The sequence below is a fragment of the Nerophis ophidion genome, linkage group LG14 (assembly GCF_033978795.1).
Source record: "Nerophis ophidion isolate RoL-2023_Sa linkage group LG14, RoL_Noph_v1.0, whole genome shotgun sequence".
NCBI classification, from domain to species: Eukaryota; Metazoa; Chordata; class Actinopteri; order Syngnathiformes; family Syngnathidae; genus Nerophis; species Nerophis ophidion.
Window position 1 is genome coordinate 43857428 of NC_084624.1, and position 20000 is coordinate 43877427.

At 45.1% G+C, this 20000-nt stretch overlaps 1 protein-coding gene and 1 long non-coding RNA gene across 3 annotated transcripts in view; both read left to right on the forward strand.

Moving 5' to 3' along the window:
• Positions 1–37: 37 nt before the first annotated feature.
• Positions 38–20000, forward strand: part of sppl2 (signal peptide peptidase-like 2) — a 35471-nt gene continuing 15508 nt past the window's right edge. Inside the window, exons 1-8 of one of the 2 annotated variants that reach the window (XM_061920822.1) lie at positions 38–246; positions 3708–3824; positions 14662–14844; positions 14921–15010; positions 15127–15266; positions 17854–17996; positions 18067–18163; positions 19480–19596. In XM_061920822.1, the coding sequence (XP_061776806.1) occupies positions 193–246; positions 3708–3824; positions 14662–14844; positions 14921–15010; positions 15127–15266; positions 17854–17996; positions 18067–18163; positions 19480–19596 (941 nt within the window). In that variant the 5' untranslated portion in view covers positions 38–192. The remainder of the gene's footprint in view (positions 247–3707; positions 3825–14661; positions 14845–14920; positions 15011–15126; positions 15267–17853; positions 17997–18066; positions 18164–19479; positions 19597–20000) is intronic. The other variant, XM_061920821.1, reaches the window with a different exon arrangement.
• On the forward strand, positions 9350–12721 carry LOC133568720 (uncharacterized). Its single transcript, XR_009809655.1, has 2 exons — positions 9350–9694; positions 11062–12721. It is a non-coding gene; the product is annotated as an uncharacterized LOC133568720 (long non-coding RNA).

Consider the following 20000-nt stretch of genomic DNA (forward strand, 5'->3'; position numbering starts at 1 on the left):
AAGCCGCCAGGTCCTTTTTAATGCGTGCTCAGATACGCCTCAAAGTGTGACGTCATGTAATGGGCGTGTCTTCAGGACAGCTGGTCTTGGCGACGCAGGCGTGAGTTGGACGGTTTGGTTGGTCGTGTGGCAACAACAACAACAACAACAACAACAGCAGCAGCAGCAAGAAGGACGGAGGCCGGCATCGAGATGAAGGTCCCCGGCCTTGGCGCACTGATCTGGGCCGCTCTGGTCAGCCACAAGGTGGGAGACACACTCACACCGACAAAATGCCTTGGTGGGCTATTTTGTCGATGATGAACGTTTTTTGTTTTTCCTCTACGGTGTTTTCCATCTAATGGGGGAAAAAATCCGTGCCATTTATTCGTAGGTGAACGTCCAAGTAAACGGAGGACACATTAGCATCGTTAGCATCATCTTCACGGTTTAAATGGCTGGAATGCTAACACGTTAGCATGGAATGCTAACACATTAGCATGGAACAACATTGGCTTTTCGTCGCTTGCTAGCTCCTAGCATCCTAGCTACTGCGTTGTTAATTTACCACTTTTTTTTTTTTTTTACCTCGTGTGTGTTATTTAGATATATAACGCCGTTTTGGTCAGTAATGTTGGCTAAAAATGTCAAAACGTTGTTTTAGAAGGAGTCCATGAGTGCCATAGCTAACTATAGTGCCATGCTTGATTCGGGCGATAATGTTGCCCTGCGATGAGGTGGCGACTTGTCCAGGGTGTAACCCGCCTTCCACCTTATTGTAGCGGATATAGGCGCAAGCGCCCCCCGCGACCACTAAAGGGAATAAGCGGTAGAAAATGGATGGATGCTGACCAGGGTTCTCAAACTCGATTTAGCTGGGGGCCACTGGATGCAGTGTCTGGGTGAGACTGGGTCGCAAGAAAATATTTCTTAAAAAATACATTTTTAAATGTCCTTATTTTTATTTTCAACACACAACATCAAAACATAAACGAACAAAATGAGAATTAAGTAAATAAATCAGTCATAAGCAATAACAATAATCATTTGATTTCTCCAGTCAGCAACAACACGTGAGGCAATGTAAATTAAACAATAAAAAACAAACAAAAAAATGGTTTGAATTGGTCAAGGTTATCAAGGACTGTTATTACGGACGGACAGGTGGCGTGGTGTGACTGAAGCCAGGTACGTGAAGAAAACCCTTGTCTCCGTGGCAACGTTTCTGTCGCTTTTACTCATTTGCCGCTTTTCCACTAACGCAGTGGTAGGCAAACCAGAATGTTGAAAGAGCCATCTTGGGTTAGGGTTAACGCTGGGGTCTAGTGCACCGGACCGCTCGTCTTCCCGGCCCGGTCTGTTTACAGCGGCGCCGGGGGATGGAGGGAGCGAGAGAGAGAGCGAGCAGGCGGGCGAGCGAGGAAGGAAGAGCTTGTGCGGGTCTGGTGGAAAAGCGGCAAAACGTTTCTCTGCTTGCATCACGCAAGTTACGTCAATGTTTGGCCCTCGAGAGCCACATACCACACCATGATTGGTAGATTCCTTTAGCTGTCAAGCGCCATTCATATAAAACTTGCGGGCTATTCTAACATTAAACTTTCATATTAAGGTGGGGGCCGCAAAATAATGACTCGCGGGCCGCGTGTCTGAGACCACTGATGTTGACAATTGTGCTTCACAACTAACCTTATTGTGCTATTTGGAACAGTAAAAAAAAACAATGAGGGGGTTGGTTAGAACTGGACATTATCACAATGTAAAGGTCTATAATGGCTTGTGAGTACACACGGTGTTATTATGGAATTATTGAGTCCATCCATCTTCTTGTCCCTTGGCCTCAGTCTGGACCCCCTCTCCAGAAAAAGCCCAGGCTGAGACCGATTTAAAAAAAAAAAAAAAAAATTTATATATATATATATATATATATATCACCCCCCCATTGCTCCTGGGAGGCAGATCCAGAAGTCCACAAAAAAGCACTGCGGAAATCACGAAAGTGCCACCCCTTGTCACACAGTCCCAAAGGGTCCTGAACCAAAAGACAAAAAAAAAATTATATGTACAGTGGGGCAAAAAAGTATTTAGTCAGCCACCAATTGTGCAAGTTCTCCCACTTAAAATGATGACAGAGGTCTGTAATTTTCATCATAGGTACACTTCAACTGTGAGAGACAGAATGTGGAAAAAAATACAGGAATTCACATTGTAGGAATTTTAAAGAATTTATTTGTAAATTATGGTGGAAAATAAGTATTTGGTTACTTCAAACAAGGAAGATCTCTGGCTCTCACAGACCTGTAACTTCTTCTTTAAGAAGCTCTTCTGTCCTCTACTCGTTACCTGTATTAATGGCACTTGTTTGAATTCGTTATCTGTATAAAAGACACCTGTCCACAGCCTCAAAGAGTCAGACTCCAAACTCCACTATGGCCAAGACCAAAGAGCTGTCGAAGGACACCAGGAAAAGAATTGTAGACTTGCACCAGACTGGGAAAAGTGAATCTACAATAGGCAAGCAGCTTGGTGTGAAAAAATAAACTGGGAGCAATTATCAGAAAATGGAAAACATACAAGACCACTGATAATCTCCCTCGATCTGGGGCTCCAGGCAAGAACTCATCCCGTGGGGTCAAAATGATCATGAAAACGGTGAACAAAAATCCCAGGACCACACGGGGGGGGCCTGGTGAATGACCTGCAGAGAGCTGGGACCAAAGTACCAAAGGTTACCATCAGTAACACACTACGCCAACAGGGAATCAAATCCTGCAGTTCCAGACTTGTCCTCCTGCTTAAGCCAGTGCATGTCCAGGCCCGTCTGAAGTTTGCCAGAGAGCACATGGACGATACAGGAGAGGATTAAGAGAATGTCATGTGGTCTGATGAAACCAAAATTGTACTTTTTGGTACAAACTCAACTCGTCATGTTTGGAGGAAGAAGAATTCTGAGTTGCATCCCAAGAACACCATACCTACTGTGAAGCATGGGGGTGGAAACATCATGCTTTGGGGCTGTTTTTCTGCTAAGGGGACAGGACGATTGATCCGTGTTAAGGAAAGAATGAATGAGGCCATGTATCGTGAGATTTTGAGCCAAAACCTCCTTCCATCAGTGAGAGCTTTGAATGGTTGACCAAATACTTATTTTCCACCATAATTTACAAATAAATTCTTTAAAACTCCTACAATGTGGATTCCTGGATTTTTTTTTCACATTCTGTCTCTCACAGTTGAAGTGTACCTATGATGAAAATTACAGACCTCTGTCATAATTTTAAGTGGGAGAACTTGCACAATCGGTGGCTGATTAAATACTTTTTGGCCCCACTGTATATATATAGAGATATATAAACAAAAAGAGGGAAACACAAAAGGATGACTCAGGGATTATTAAAGTATTTCTGCTCCAGCACCGCCCGCGACCTCCAAAAGGTACAAGCGGTAGGAAATGAATGGATGGATGATTCTGATACCCGTGATCTTGTCCTTTTGGTCATAACCCAAAGCTCAGGACCATAGGTGAGGATGGGAACGTGGATCGACTGGTAAATTGAGAGCTTTGCCTTCCGGCTCAGCTCCTTCTTCAACACAAAGGATCGATACAGCGTCCGCATTACCGAAGACGCCGCACCGATCTCACCTTCCACTCTTCCCTCACTCAGCATCATAAGTGTGTATATCTGCCCCCTTCCAATGGGTATTGTGTGCTTTTTTTTTTTTTTTTGCAGGTGTCTGCTGAGTATGGCATGGCCCACTTCAGCGACAAGGGCGAAAGCAAAGGGAAGGACTACTGCATCTTCTTCAATTCCCAGTGGGCCCGTCTACCTCAGGACCTCCACAAAGCGGTGAGTGACTTTTTGATCCTGTCCACATTTTGTCCGAAAGAGAGGCTTAAAAGTCCTTTGTTATTAAAAGGATCAACTCAAGGTTTCATGGCTCAGATGGTACAGCTGCAGACCAAAAACTTGAGGGTTTCACCGTCGTAGTTGACTGCTTGTCCTGCCTACTGACAGCTCCAAAAACGAATTCAAAGCACAAAACAAAATAAATGAATCAACACAAAAATGTGACACATTATGGGTGGGTCACATAGTCACTGCCGTTGTGGCCTTGGGCAAGACACTTCACCCACTTTGCTCCCAGTGCCACCCACACTGGTGCAACTTCAGCTTCAAGTACCACCACACTAGGTGTGGTGAAATTACTCAACCACAGAGAGTGCCAGAGTATACCAGGGTATGAACTACAAAAAGTCAGTGTTGAAGAAAAATACTTAAAATAGGGGTATTTTCTTTGAACTAAGCAAAATTATCTACCAATAGAACAATAAAATGTGGCTTGTCAAGACTTTCCAAAACAAGTAAAATTAGCTAACTTCAATGAAACCAAAAATACCTTTAAAATAAGTATATAATATTGATTGATTGATACTTTTATTAGTAGATTGCACAGTACAGTACATATTCCGTACAATTGACCACTAAATGGTAACACCCGAATAAGTTTTTCAACTTGTTTAAGTCGGGGTCCACGTTAATCAATTCATGGTACAAATATATACTATCAACATAATACAGTCATCACACAAGTTAATCATCATAGTATGTACATTGAATTATTTACATTATTTACAATCCGGGGGGTGGGATGAGGAGCTTTGGTTGATATCAGAACTTCGGTCATCAACAATTGCATCAACAGAGAAATGTGGACATTGAAACAGTGTAGGTCTTATTTAGTAGGATATGTACAGCCAGCAGAGAACATAGTGAGTTCACATAGCATAAGAACAAGTATATACATTAGAAGTACATTTGAGTTGTTTATAATCCGGGGAGATGGGATGTGAATGGAGGAGGGTATTAGTAAAGTGTTGAAGTTGTTTTAGAGCGGTTTTGAAGGAGGATAGAGATGCACTTACTTTTATACCTGTTGGGAGTGCATTCCACATTGATGTGGCATAGAAAGAGAATGAGTTAAGACCTTTGTTAGATCGAAATTTGGGTTTAACGTGGTTTGTGGAGCTCCCCCTGGTGTTGTGGTTATGGCGGTCATTTACGTTAAGGAAGTAGTTTGACATGTACTTCGGTATCAAGGAGGTGTAGCGGATTTTATAGACTAGGCTCAGTGCAAGTTGTTTTACTCTGTCCTCCACCCTGAGCCAGCCCACTTTGGAGAAGTGGGTTGGATTGAGGTGTGATCTGGGGTGGAGGTCTAAAAGTAACCGGATTAGCTTATTCTGGGATGTTTGGAGTCTAGATTTGAGGGTTTTGGAGGTGCTGGGGTACCAGGAGGTGCAAGCGTAATCGAAGAAGGGTTGAATGAGAGTTCCCGCTAGAATCCTCAAGGTGTTTTTGTTGACCAGAGAGGAGATTCTGTAGAGGAATCTAGTTCTTTGGTTGACCTTTTTGATCACCTTGGTTGCCATTTTATCACAGGAAAGATTAGCCTCTAGAATGGAACCTAGGTAGGTGATCTCATCCTTCCTGGTGATAACAATGTCACCCACTTTTATAGTGAAGTCACTGACCTTCTTAAGTTTGATATGGGACCCAAATCAATATAATTTACTTCTTGGTAGAAAAAAAGACCCTTTTGCTCAATATGTTGAAAAACATTCTTAAATGAAGTAAATGCTAGTGCCATTTTGACATAATGATATGTGCTCGGCATTACATTTCTTGAAACCAGCAAACTTATACTAAAAACTAGTTCATTGTTCTTAATGAAAAGGCAACAAGACATCTTGTTACTCTCGGGGTCTCCTAGCAGTCTAAAAATGCATTTTTCCATTGATAGCATGACATCATTGGGCCAAGTGCGTGCTCTTTCAGTCAAGCAGTGCGCTTATTATATACAGCCCGGCCCCCGGCCAAAATGTTTTTAATTGTAATTTTGAAGAATTTATCTGAATGTGCATGAACCTTTTCTGTTCAAAATTGTTAGAAATATTAAATGTTTACATATTAACTCTCAATTTACTGTACTGTGCCAACTGTACTACTATATGAGCACCTGTTTTCTATAGTTTCATTGAAAATAAAACAGCAAAGTCCATTTGGCTGTCATCTGTTTTAATTATGAGACACAATTGTGTCAGTCATGATTTTTTTTTACATGCTTGAAATAAGAAATTAATACTTTAAAAAAGTAGCTTTATACTTGTGAATGTTGATGACACAGCTTTGCAACAGTTGATATTCTAGTTTCACTCATTATAGGTCATCAAATCTAAGCAACAAGCTGTAATATCTTACTGAGATAATTTAGGACCAAAACCCTTAAAACAAGTAAAACACTCGAACATAAAATCTTATGTATGGCCGCGCAAGTCCCGGGATGCCCAAAATGTCCATAACACACCCAGCCTAGGCCTACGGGGAGGGTGGATAAAAGTTGGAAAAGTCGGCAATTGTCCCGAAAATTTTCTAAATACCTGCCCAGGTTCGAGTCCCACAAGTCCCGCCGCTATTCGGGATGCCCAAAATGTCCAAAATGTGCCCAGCAAAGTCCCAAGGAGTGGCGGGGAGAAAAGTGAGAAAAGTCGGTAAAATGTTCAAAAATCACATTAGAACTCAAACTGGAACCTGGGTGGGACTCGAACCTGGGTAGGTATTTTTAACATTTTTGGGGACTTTTGCCGACTTTTCCAACTTTTATACCCCTTCCCCGTGGGACTCGGCTGGGTGTGTTATGGACATTTTGGGCATCCCGGGACTTGTACGGCCGGCTAAGGGACTCGTGGAACTGAAACCCAGGGAGATATTTTGGACAAAATTGGGACTTTTGAACATTTTGGCTGCCTTTTCCCCTCTTCTTCCCAGCCTTCCTGTGCACCATTGCTGGGTGTGTTTTGGACATTTGGAGAAAAATAGTTTCAAGCATGTTTTACTCAACATGGGTCATCACATCTCAGCAACAAGCTGTAATATCTTACTGACATCATTTCGGATCAAAACCCTTAAAACAAGTAAAACACTCGAACATAAAATCTTGTGTATGGCCGCGCAAGTCCTGGGATGCCCAAAATGTCCATAACACACCCAGCCAAATCCCACTGGGAGGGTGGATAAAAGTTGGAAAAGTCATCAATTGTCCCAAAAATGTTCTAAATACCTGCCCAGGTTCGAGTCACACAAGTCCCGCCGCTAGTCGGGATGCCCAAAATGTCCAAAATGCGCCCGGCAAAGTCCCACAGGGTGGCGGTGAGAAAAGTGAGAAAAGTCGGTAAAATGTTCAAAAATCACATTAGAACTCAAACTGGAACTTGGGTGGGACTCGAACCTGGGTAGGTATTTTTAACATTTTTGGGGACTCTTGCAGACTTTTCCAACTTTTATACCCCCTCCTCATGGGACTCGGCTGGGTGTGTTATGGACATTTTGGGCATCCCGGGACTTGTGCAGCCGGCTGCGGGACTCGTGGAACTGAAACCCAGGGAGGTATTTTGGACAAAATTGGGACCTTTGAACATTTTGGCTGCCTTTTCCCCTCTTCTTCCCAGCCTTCCTGTGCACCATTGCTGGGTGTGTTTTGGACATTTGGAGAAAAATAGTTTCAAGCATGTTTTACTCAACATGGGTCATCACATCTCAGCAACAAGCTGTAATATCTTACTGACATCATTTCGGATCAAAACCCTTAAAACGAGTAAAACACTCGAACACAAAATCTTATGTATGGCCGCGCAAGTCCTGGGATGCCCAAAATGTCCATAACACACCCAGCCGAGTCCCACGGGGAGGGTGGATAAAAGTTGGAAAAGTCCCAAAAGTCGGCAAAAGTCCCAAAAATTTCCCACAAGTCCCGCCCCCGGGATGCCCAAAATGTCCAAAACGCGCCCAGCAAAGTCCAAAGGTGTGGTGGGAAGAAAAGTGAGAAAAGTCGGTAAAATGTTCAAAAATCCCACCGGGGTTCGAGTGCCACAAGTCTTCAGACTTGTGGCACTCGAACTCAAACTCGAACCTGGGTCGGACTCGGACCTGGGTAGGTGTTTTGAATTTTTTTGAGGACTTTTAGCGACTTTTCCAACTTTTATCCCCCCCCTCCCCGTGGGACTCGGCTGGGTGTGTTATGGACATTTTGGGCATCCCGGGACTTGCGCGGCCGGTGGCGGGACTTGTGGGACTCAAACCTGGGTAGGTATTAGAACATTTTTGGGGACTTTTGCAGACTTTTCTTACTTTTCTCTCCCACTTCCCGTGGGACTCGGCTGGGTGTGTTTTGGACATTTCGGGCATCCTGGGACTTGTGCGGCCGGCTGCGGGACTGGAAGCCGGAGAGGTATTTTGGACAAAATTGGGACTTTTGAACATTTTGGTTGCCTTTTCCCCTCTTCTTCCCCGCCTTCCTGTGCACCATTGCTGGGTGTGTTTTGGACATTTGGAAAAAAATAGTTTCAAGCATGTTTTACTCAACATGGGTCATCAAATCTCAGCAACAAGCTGTAATATCTTACTGACATCATTTCGGATCAAAACCCTTAAAACAGGTAAAACACTCGAATTAAAAATCTTATGTATGGCCGTGCAATTCCCGGGATGCCCAAAATGTCCATAACACACCCAGCCGAGTCCCACTGTGAGGGTGGATAAAAGTTGGAAAAGTCGGCAAAAGTTCCAAAAATGCCCCACAAGTCCCGCCGCCGGGATGCCCAAAATGTCCAAAACTCGCCCAGTAAAGTCCCACGGTGTGGCGGGGAGAAAAGTGAGAAAAGTCGGTAAAATGTTCAAAAATCCCACCCGGGCACTCGAACTCAAACTCGAACCTGGGTGGGACTCGAACCTGGATAGGTATTTTTAAAATGTTTGGGGACTTTTGCTGACTTTTCCAGCTTTCATCCCCCCCCCGCGGGACTCGGCTGGGTGTGTTATGGACATTTTGGGCATCCCGGGACTTGCGCGGCCAGCGGCGTGACTTGTGGGACTCGAACCTGGGTAGGTATTTGAACATTTTTGGGGACTTTCGCCGACTTTACTTACTTTTCTCTCCCACTTCCCGTGGGACTCGGCTGGGTGTGTTATGGACATTTTGGGCATCCTGGGACTTGGATCCCGGGGGAGGTATTTTGGACAAAATTGGGACTTCTGAACATTTTGGTTGCCTTTTCCCCTCTTCTTTCCCGCCTTCCTGTGCACCATTGCTGGGTGTGTTTTGGACATTTGGAGAAAAATAGTTTCAAGCATGTTTTACTCAACATGGGTCATCACATTTCAGCAACAAGCTGTAATATCTTACTGACATCATTTAGGACCAAAACCCTTAAAACAAGTAAAACACTCGAACATAAAATCTTGTGTATGGCCGCGCAAGTCCCGGGATGCCCAAAATGTCCATAACACACCCAGCCGAGTCCCACTGTGAGGGTGGATAAAAGTTGGAAAAGTCGGCAAAAGTTCCAAAAATGCCCCACAAGTCCCGCCGCCGGGATGCCCAAAATGTCCAAAACTCGCCCAGTAAAGTCCCACGGTGTGGCGGGGAGAAAAGTGAGAAAAGTCGGTAAAATGTTCAAAAATCCCACCCGGGCACTCGAACTCAAACTCGAACCTGGGTGGGACTCGAACCTGGATAGGTATTTTTAAAATGTTTGGGGACTTTTGCTGACTTTTCCAGCTTTCATCCCCCCCCCGCGGGACTCGGCTGGGTGTGTTATGGACATTTTGGGCATCCCGGGACTTGCGCGGCCAGCGGCGTGACTTGTGGGACTCGAACCTGGGTAGGTATTTGAACATTTTTGGGGACTTTCGCCGACTTTACTTACTTTTCTCTCCCACTTCCCGTGGGACTCGGCTGGGTGTGTTATGGACATTTTGGGCATCCTGGGACTTGGATCCCGGGGGAGGTATTTTGGACAAAATTGGGACTTCTGAACATTTTGGTTGCCTTTTCCCCTCTTCTTTCCCGCCTTCCTGTGCACCATTGCTGGGTGTGTTTTGGACATTTGGAGAAAAATAGTTTCAAGCATGTTTTACTCAACATGGGTCATCACATTTCAGCAACAAGCTGTAATATCTTACTGACATCATTTAGGACCAAAACCCTTAAAACAAGTAAAACACTCGAACATAAAATCTTGTGTATGGCCGCGCAAGTCCCGGGATGCCCAAAATGTCCATTACACACCCAGCCGAGTCCCACTGGGAAGGGGGATAAAAGTTGGAAAAGTCGGCAATTGTCCCAAAAATTTTCTAAATACCTGCCCAGGTTCGAGTCACACAAGTCCCGCCGCTAGTCGGGATGCCCAAAATGTCCAAAACGCGCCCAGCAAAGTCCCACAGGGTGGCGGGGAGAAAAGTGAGAAAAGTCGGTAAAATGTTAAAAAATCACATTAGAACTCAAACTGGAACTTGGGTGGGACTCGAACCTGGGTAGGTATTTTTAACATTTTTGGGGACTTTTGCAGACTTATCCAACTTTTATACCCCCTCCTCATGGGACTCGGCTGGGTGTGTTATGGACATTTTGGGCATCCCGGGACTTGTGCAGCCGGCTGCGGGACTCGTGGAACTGAAACCCGGGGAGGTATTTTGGACAAAATTGGGACTTTTGAACATTTTGGCTGCCCTTTCCCCTCTTCTTTCCCGCCTTCCTGTGCACGATTGCTGGGTGTGTTTTGGACATTTGGAGAAAAAAAGGTTCAAGCATGTTTTACTCAACATGGGTAATCAAATCTCAGCAACAAGCTGTAATATCTTACTGAGATCATTTCGGATCAAAACCCTTAAAACAAGTAAAACACTCGAACATAAAATCTTGTGTATGGCCGCGCAAGTCCCGGGATGCCCAAAATGTCCATTACACACCCAGCCGAGTCCCACTGGGAGGGTGGATAAAAGTTGGAAAAGTCGTCAATTGTCCCAAAAATGTTCTAAATACCTGCCCAGGTTCGAGTCACACAAGTCCCGCCGCTAGTCGGGATGCCCAAAATGTCCAAAACGCGCCCGGCAAAGTCCCACAGGGTGGCGGTGAGAAAAGTGAGAAAAGTCGGTAAAATGTTCAAAAATCACATTAGAACTCAAACTGGAACATGGGTGGGACTCGAACCTGGGTAGGTATTTTTAACATTTTTGGGGACTTTTGCAGACTTATTCAACTTTCATACCCCCTCCTCATGGGACTCGGCTGGGTGTGTTATGGACATTTTGGGCATCCCGGGACTTGTGCGGCCGGCTAAGGGACTCGTGGAACTGAAACCCAGGGAGGTATTTTGGACAAAATTGGGACTTTTGAACATTTTGGCTGCCTTTTCCCCTCTTCTTTCCCGCTTTCCTGTGCACCATTGCTGGGTGTGTTTTGGACATTTGGAGAAAAATTGTTTCAAGCATGTTTTACTCAACATGGGTCATCACATCTCAGCAACAAGCTGTAATATCTTACTGACATCATTTCGGATCAAAACCCTTAAAACAAGTAAAACACTCGAACATAAAATCTTATGTATGGCCGCGCAAGTCCCGGGATGCCCAAAATGTCCAAAACACACCCAGCCGAGTCCCACTGGGAGGGTGGATAAAAGTTGGAAAAGTCGTCAATTGTCCCAAAAATTTTCTAAATACCTACCCAGGTTCGAGTCACACAAGTCCCGCCGCTAGTCGGGATGCCCAAAATGTCCAAAATGCGCCCGGCAAAGTCCCACAGGGTGGCGGGGAGAAAAGTGAGAAAAGTCGGTAAAATGTTCAAAAATCACATTAGAACTCAAACTGGAACTTGGGTGGGACTCAAACCTGGGTAGGTATTTTTAACATTTTTGGGGACTTTTGCCGACTTTTCCAACTTTTATACCCCCTCCTCATGGGACTCGGCTGGGTGTGTTATGGACATTTTGGGCATCCCGGGACTTGTGCGGCCGGCTAAGGGACTCGTGGAACTGAAACCCAGGGAGGTATTTTGGACAAAATTGGGACTTTTGAACATTTTGGCTGCCTTTTCCCCTCTTCTTTCCCGCTTTCCTGTGCACCATTGCTGGGTGTGTTTTGGACATTTGGAGAAAAATTGTTTCAAGCATGTTTTACTCAACATGGGTCATCACATCTCAGCAACAAGCTGTAATATCTTACTGACATCATTTCGGATCAAAACCCTTAAAACAAGTAAAACACTCGAACATAAAATCTTATGTATGGCCGCGCAAGTCCCGGGATGCCCAAAATGTCCAAAACACACCCAGCCGAGTCCCACTGGGAGGGTGGATAAAAGTTGGAAAAGTCGTCAATTGTCCCAAAAATTTTCTAAATACCTACCCAGGTTCGAGTCACACAAGTCCCGCCGCTAGTCGGGATGCCCAAAATGTCCAAAATGCGCCCGGCAAAGTCCCACAGGGTGGCGGGGAGAAAAGTGAGAAAAGTCGGTAAAATGTTCAAAAATCACATTAGAACTCAAACTGGAACTTGGGTGGGACTCAAACCTGGGTAGGTATTTTTAACATTTTTGGGGACTTTTGCCGACTTTTCCAACTTTTATACCCCCTCCTCATGGGACTCGGCTGGGTGTGTTATGGACATTTTGGGCATCCCGGGACTTGTGCGGCCGGCTGTGGGACTCGTGGAACTGAAACCCGGGGAGGTATTTTGGACAAAATTTGGACTTTTGAACATTTTGGCTGCCTTTTCCCCTCTTCTTTCCCGCTTTCCTGTGCACCATTGCTGGGTGTGTTTTGGACATTTGGAGAAAAATTGTTTCAAGCATGTTTTACTCAACATGGGTCATCAAATCTCAGCAACAAGCTGTAATATCTTACTGACATCATTTCGAATCAAAACCCTTAAAACAAGTAAAACACTCGAACATAAAATCTTATGTATGGCCGCGCAAGTCCCGGGATGCCCAAAATGTCCATAACACACCCAGCCGAGTCCCACTGGGAAGGGGGATAAAAGTTGGAAAAGTCGTCAATTGTCCCAAAAATTTTCTAAATACCTGCCCAGGTTCGAGTCACACAAGTCCCGCCGCTAGTCGGGATGCCCAAAATGTCCAAAATGCGCCCGGCAAAGTCCCACAGGGTGGCGGGGAGAAAAGTGAGAAAAGTCGGTAAAATGTTCAAAAATCACATTAGAACTCAAACTGGAACTTGGGTGGGACTCAAACCTGGGTAGGTATTTTTAACATTTTTGGGGACTCTTGCAGACTTTTCCAACTTTTATATCCCCTCCCCATGGGACTCGGCTGGGTGTGTTATGGACATTTTGGGCATCCCGGGACTTGTGCAGCCGGCTGCGGGACTCGTGGAACTGAAACCCGGGGAGGTATTTTGGACAAAATTGGGACTTTTGAACATTTTGGCTGCCCTTTCCCCTCTTCTTTCCCGCCTTCCTGTGCACCATTGCTGGGTGTGTTTTGGACATTTGGAGAAAAATTGTTTCAAGCATGTTTTACTCAACATGGGTCATCAAATCTCAGCAACAAGCTGTAATATCTTACTGACATCATTTCGGATCAAAACCCTTAAAACGAGTAAAACACTCGAACACAACGCAAGTCCTGGGATGCCCAAAATGTCCATAACACATCCAGCCAAATCCCACTGGGAGGGTGGATAAAAGTTGGAAAAGTTCCCAAAATTTCCCACAAGTCCCGCCCCCGGGATGCCCAAAATGTCCAAAACGCGCCCAGCAAAGTCCAACGGTGTGGTGGGGAGAAAAGTGAGAAAAGTCGGTAAAATGTTCAAAAATCCCACCGGGGTTCGAGTGCCACAAGTCTTAAGACTTGTGGCACTCGAACTCAAACTCGAACCTGGGTGGGACTCGAACCTGGGTAGGTATTTTGAATTTTTTTGAGGACTTTTAGCGACTTTTCCAACTTTTATCCCCCCCCTCCCCGTGGGACTCGGCTGGGTGTGTTATGGACATGTTGGGCATCCAGGGACTTGCGCGGCCGGCGGCGGGACTTGTGGGACTCGAACCTGGGTAGGTATTAGAACATTTTTGGGGACTTTTGCCGACTTTTCTCTCCCACTTCCCGTGGGACTTTGCTGGGTGCGTTTTGGACATTTTTCGCATCCCGGGACTTGTGCGGCCGGCTGCGGGACTGGTGGGACTGGAACCCGGGGGGGTATTTTGGACAAAATTGGGACTTTTGAACATTTTGGTTGCCTTTTCCCCTCTTCTTCCCCGCCTTCCTGTGCACCTTTGCTGGGTGTGTTTTGGACATTTTGGAGAAAAATAATTTCAAGCATGTTTTACTCAATATAGGTCATAAAATGTCGGAAACAAGCGGTAATATCTCACTGATATCATTTAGGACCAAAACCCTTAAAAGAAGTAAAACACTGACATAAAATCTGCTTAGTGAGAAGAACTATCTTATCAGACAGAAAATAAGCAAATATCACCCTTATTTGAGATATTTCATCTTACTTAGATTTCGGTTTTTGCAGTTCAGGCGCATACCTTCGAGGGAACGTTGCTCCTGACCAAAGTCAAATTGGGCACAAAGGATCATTCTCCTCAATACAATACTTATAATGCTTCTGGTATGATCATTTGTCATTTCTTGTTCGGTAACATTGGTTGCTTTATCAAGGGTCATTTTCCTAAGTGAGCACTATAAGGTTGTCAAAAGTATCGATACTTTTCTACAAAGTTGATGCAAGCACTCCAAAAATACACTGATATCTGCTCTTTTCAGGATCATCAGTACGGAATACTTGGCCAAAATGAAAGACTATTTTTTGTGTGTGGCGCTTAGTCACGTCTGCAGATCTACGACCTGACGCCATCGGTGCTGTGCTCGCCGCTGGATGTCCCTGAGGGGGGCTTCCCCAACCGCATTCCCATGGTGATGAGGGGGAACTGCACATTCTACGAGAAGGTCCGTCTGGCTCAGATGAACGGCGCCAAAGGCCTTCTCATCGTCAGCAAGGACAGACTGGTAACGTCCTTTGGGGGATAACGCAGTCGGAGAGTTGCTTGGATCTGCCTCATCATTTGTTTCTTTTTGACCGAAGACCCCGCCAGCGGGCAACAAGACTCAGTACGAGGAGATCGACATCCCCGTGGCGCTGCTCAGCTACTCTGACATGCTGGACATAAGCAAGGTGAGACACACCATGTGACTTGTCCCAGCCAATCAACACAGTTAACAGCATGTTACACTATTGTGTTAAATCCTTCTTTTCCATGACTATTGTGTTAATTCATGTGTTTATGGAAGACATTCAACCAGGGAAGACTGGTTGCCATGTATGCCCCTAACGAGCCAGTGCTGGACTACAACATGGTGATCATCTTCTTGATGGCGGTGGGGACAGTCGCCATGGGAGGGCACTGGGCGGGCAGCAAAGATCGGAAGAAGTAAGTGCACACGGAAGTTTCTTCCAGGTAACCATCACAGGTCAAAATGAACATTGTCAACTTCAAATCTGCCAAGTCTTGATTGAGTTATGTTCTTTGTGGCCATGCCGCAACAAAAAGCCGGGCACAGGAATAAGAACCGTATTTTTCGGAGTATAAGTCGCACCTGCCGAAAATACATAATAAAGAAGGAAAAAACATATATAAGTCGCACTGGAGTGAGTATAAGTCGCATTTTTGGGGAAAATGTATTTGATAAAATCCAACACCAAGAAAAGACATTTGAAAGGCAATTTAAAATTAATAAAGAATAGTGGTCAACAAGCTGAATAAGTGTACGTTATATGAGGCATAAATAACCAACTGAGAAGGTGCCTGCTATGTTAATGTAACAAAGACTCATTCAAATAACTATAACATATAGAACATGCTATACCTTTACCAAACAATCTGTCACTCCTAATCCATAAATCCCATGAAATCTTATACGTCGTCTCTTACGTGAATGAGCTTACATAATATTTGATATTTTTCAGTAATGTGTTAATAATTTCACACATAAGTCGCTCCTTAGTATAAGTTGCAGCCCCGGCCAAACTATGACAAAAACTGGGACTTATAGTCCGAAAAATACGGTAAACATTGTAAACATGATTTAAGTTTCCAGCCCGAAAAAGTCATATAAAACAGTGTTTTTCAACCACTGATACAGACTGGTGTGCCGTGGGAGATTATCTAATTTCACCTATTTGGGTTAAAAATATTTTTTGCAAACCAGTAATTATAATCCGCAAATAATGTATTGAGTGTCGGTGCTGTCTAGAGCTCGGCAGAGTAACCCTGTAATACTCTTCCATATCAGTAGGTGGCAGCCGGTAGCTAATTGCTTTGTAGATGTCGGAAGGTAGTGTGCAGGTAAAAAGGTGTCTAATGCTTAAACCAAAAATAAACAAAAGGTAAGTGCCCCTAAGAAAAGTAATGGAAGCTTAGAGAATGCTATGCAGAACGAAACTAAAACTGAACTGGCTGCAAAGTAAACAAAAACAGAATGCTGGACGACAGCAAAGACTTACTGTGGAGCAAAGACAGCGTACACAAAGTGTATCCGAACATGACAGGACGATCAACAATGTACCCCTCCATCCATCCATACATTTTCTACCGCTTATTCCCTTTTGGGGTCGCAGGGGGCGCTGGAACCCATCTCAGCTACAATCGGGCGGAAGGCGGAGTACACCCTCAACAAGTCGCCACCTCATTACAGGGCCAACACAGATAGACAGACAACATTCACACTCACATTCACACACTAGGGACCATTTAGAGTTGCCAATCAACCTATCCCCAGCTGCATGTCTTTGGAAGTGGGAGGAAGCCAGAATACCCGGAGGGAACCCACGCATTCACGGGGAGAACATGCAAACTCCACACAGAAATATCTCAAGCCTGGGATTGAACCCAGGACTGCAGGACCTTCGTATTGTGAGGCAGACGCACTAACCTGTCTGTTCCCACAAAGAAGGATAAAAAAAACTGAGATCTTCTTGATTGCTAAAACAAAGTAGATGCGGGACATATTGCTCAAAGGAAGACATGAAACCGCTGCCGGAAAATACCAAAAAAAAGAGAAAAAGCCACCAAAATAGGAGCGCAAGACAAGGACTACACACAGGAAAAAATTCAAAATAAGTCACGGCGTGATGTGATGGGTTGTGACCTACTTTGCGATGGGAGCTACATTGATTGGTTGTGGTTTAAAGTCATATCCAACAATTGCGACAACGACTTTTTACTGTCAACTGAGTTTCGTTTTTAATGATGTCTGCTGGTGGTGTGCCTCCGCATTTTTTCAACGCAAAAAATACCTGTCCTCCTAGGGACGCCTGATGCTCTCTGCAGCTAATAAACATGGCCGTCAAAGCTATGATTTCACGTTTTCAGCCTGTAAAAGTCCTATATAATACAATACAAGACCTGCTCAGTGCTCTTGTGGTTAGAGGGTCCGCCCAGAGATGGGTAGGTCGTGAGTTCAAACCCCGGCCGAGTCATCCCAAAGACTATAAAAATGGGAGACATTACCTCCCTGCATGGCACTCAGCATCAAGGCTTGGAATTGGGGGTTAAATCACCAAAAATGATTCCCGGGAGTGGCCACCGCTGCTGCTCACTGCTCCCCTCACCTCTTAGGGGGTGGAACAAAGGGATGGGTCCAATGCAGAGAGTAATTTTACCACACTTAATGTGTGTGAAGTGAATTATATTTATATAGTGCCTTACATAGTGAAAGCCAATATCTAAGTTCCATTTAAAGCAGTGTGGGTGTCACTGAGAGCAGGTGGGTCAAGTGTCTTGCCTAAGGACACAACGGCAGTGACTAGGATGGCGGAAGCGGGAATTGAACCTGGAACCCTCAAGTTGCTGGCATGGGCCACTCTACCAACCGAGCCATACCGCCCCACCTCGTGTTGTGTGTGACTATCAGTGGCACTTTAACTTTTTAACTTGAATGCGGTGCTGGTTAAGTATTATAATGCATGATACAATCAGTTTTACTTACGTAAAAAACAATGTTGTTCCCTCCCTGCAGGCGCTACATGAAGTACAAAAGAGACGACGGGGCGGACAAGCAGGACGAGGAGACGGTGGACGTCACCCCCATCATGATCTGCATGTTCGTGGTGATGTGCTGCAGCATGCTGGTGCTGCTCTACTTCTTCTACGACAGCCTGGGTAGGAGGCGGACACGTGACAGAAGTTACACCATGTGATAGTTGCTTACCACCCTCCATCACTGCTGCAGCCATTTGGGTCATAGCCATCTTCTGCGTGGCGTCTTCCATGGGCCTCTACAGCTGCTTGTGGCCTTTCGTGCGCCGCCTTCCTTTCTGCAAGTGCAGGTGAGACGCCAGCACTACCACATTAAAACACATTAAAGTGATTCCCACTTTCACATAAATACTAGAAAACTCACCTTTGCAATTAGTTCTATCAGCAAGGAATAGCAACAGGCCAAAGTAGATGGCAGAAGGTATATCACTAACCTGCGTCAACTAGAGATGTCCGATAAATGCTTTAAAATGTAATGATCAGTATCGGTTTCAAAAAGTCAAATTTATGACTTTTTATAAATGGCGCTGTACGGAGTGGTACACGGACGTAGGGAGAAGTACAGAGCGCCAATAAACGGTGAAAGCACTGCCTTTGCGTGCCGGCCCAGTCACGTAATATCTACGGCTTTTCACACACACAAGTGAATGCAAGCATACTTGGTCAACAGCCATACAGGTCACACTGAGGGTGGCCATATAAACAACTTTAACACTGTTACAAACAAGCGCCACACTGTGAACCCACACCAAACAAGAATGACAAACACATTTCGGGAGAACATCCGCACCGTAACACAACAGGACGAATACCCAGAAGCCCTTGCAGCACTAACTCTTCCTGGACACTACAATATACACCCCGCCCACCTCAACATCCTCATGCTCATGTCCCAAATTCCAAGCTGCTGTTTTGAGGCATGTTAAAAAAATAATGCACTTTGTGACTTCAATAATGGGCTTCACGGTGGAAGAGGGGTTAGTGCGTCTGCCTCACAATACAAAGTTCCTGCAGTCCTGGGTTCAAATCCAGGCTCGGGATCTTTCTGTGTGGAGTTTGCATGTTCTCCCCGTGAATGCGTGGGTTCCTTTCGGGTACTCGGGCTTCCTCCCACTTCCAAAGACATGCACCTGGGGATAGGTTGATTGTCAACACTAAATTGGCCCTAGTGTGTGAGTGTGAATGAGGTGGCGACTTGTCCAGGGTGTACCCCGCCTTCCGCCCGATTGTCGCTGAAATAGGCGCCAGCGCCCCCCGCGACCCCCAAAGGGAATAAGCGGTAGAAAATGGATGGATGGATGGACTTCAATAATAAATGTGGCAGTGCCATGTTGGCATTTTTTTCCATAACTTGACTTGATTTAGTTTGAAAAACCTTGTTACATTGCATCACAACCAAATTAGGCATAGTAATGGGTTCATTCCACGACTGTATATATCGGTATTGGTTGATATCGGAATCGGTAATTAAGAGTTGGACAATATCGGCAAAAAAGCCATTGTCGGACATCTCTAGTGTCCATCACTGTTGTGTAAAACATGTTCCTTGGCCTAATGAAAGGTTGGCAAACAAACACCGATCTAAAGAAGAGATTTGTTCCGTCAGGATTCCGGAGAACAACCTCCCCTACTTGCACAAGAGGCCGCAGGTTCGTGCACTGGTGCTGTCGGCCCTCTGCTGCGGCGTCAGCATCACCTGGATGGTGTTTCGCAACGAGGACCAGTGAGTGTTTCTGAGCCCATGTGGTGATATCCTTTAGAGATTGATGTGGGTTTTTGATACAGTGTCATCTGAGGGATCGAAGGTCACGGTCATTCAATGTTGATTTCCGGCCATGCCGCTTACGTGGAGTGATTTCTCCAGATTCTCTGAACCTTTTGATGATATTATGGAGCGTGGATGTTGAAATCCCTAAATTTCTTGCAATTGCACTTTGAGAAAGGTTGTTCTTAAACTGTTTGACTATTTGCTCACACAGTTGTGGACAAAGGGGTGTACCTCGCCCCATCCTTTCTTGTGAAAGACTGAGCATTTTTTGGGAAGCTGTTTTTATACCCAATCATGGCACCCACCTGTTCCCAATTAGCCTGCACACCTGTGGGATGTTCCAAATAAGTGTTTGACGA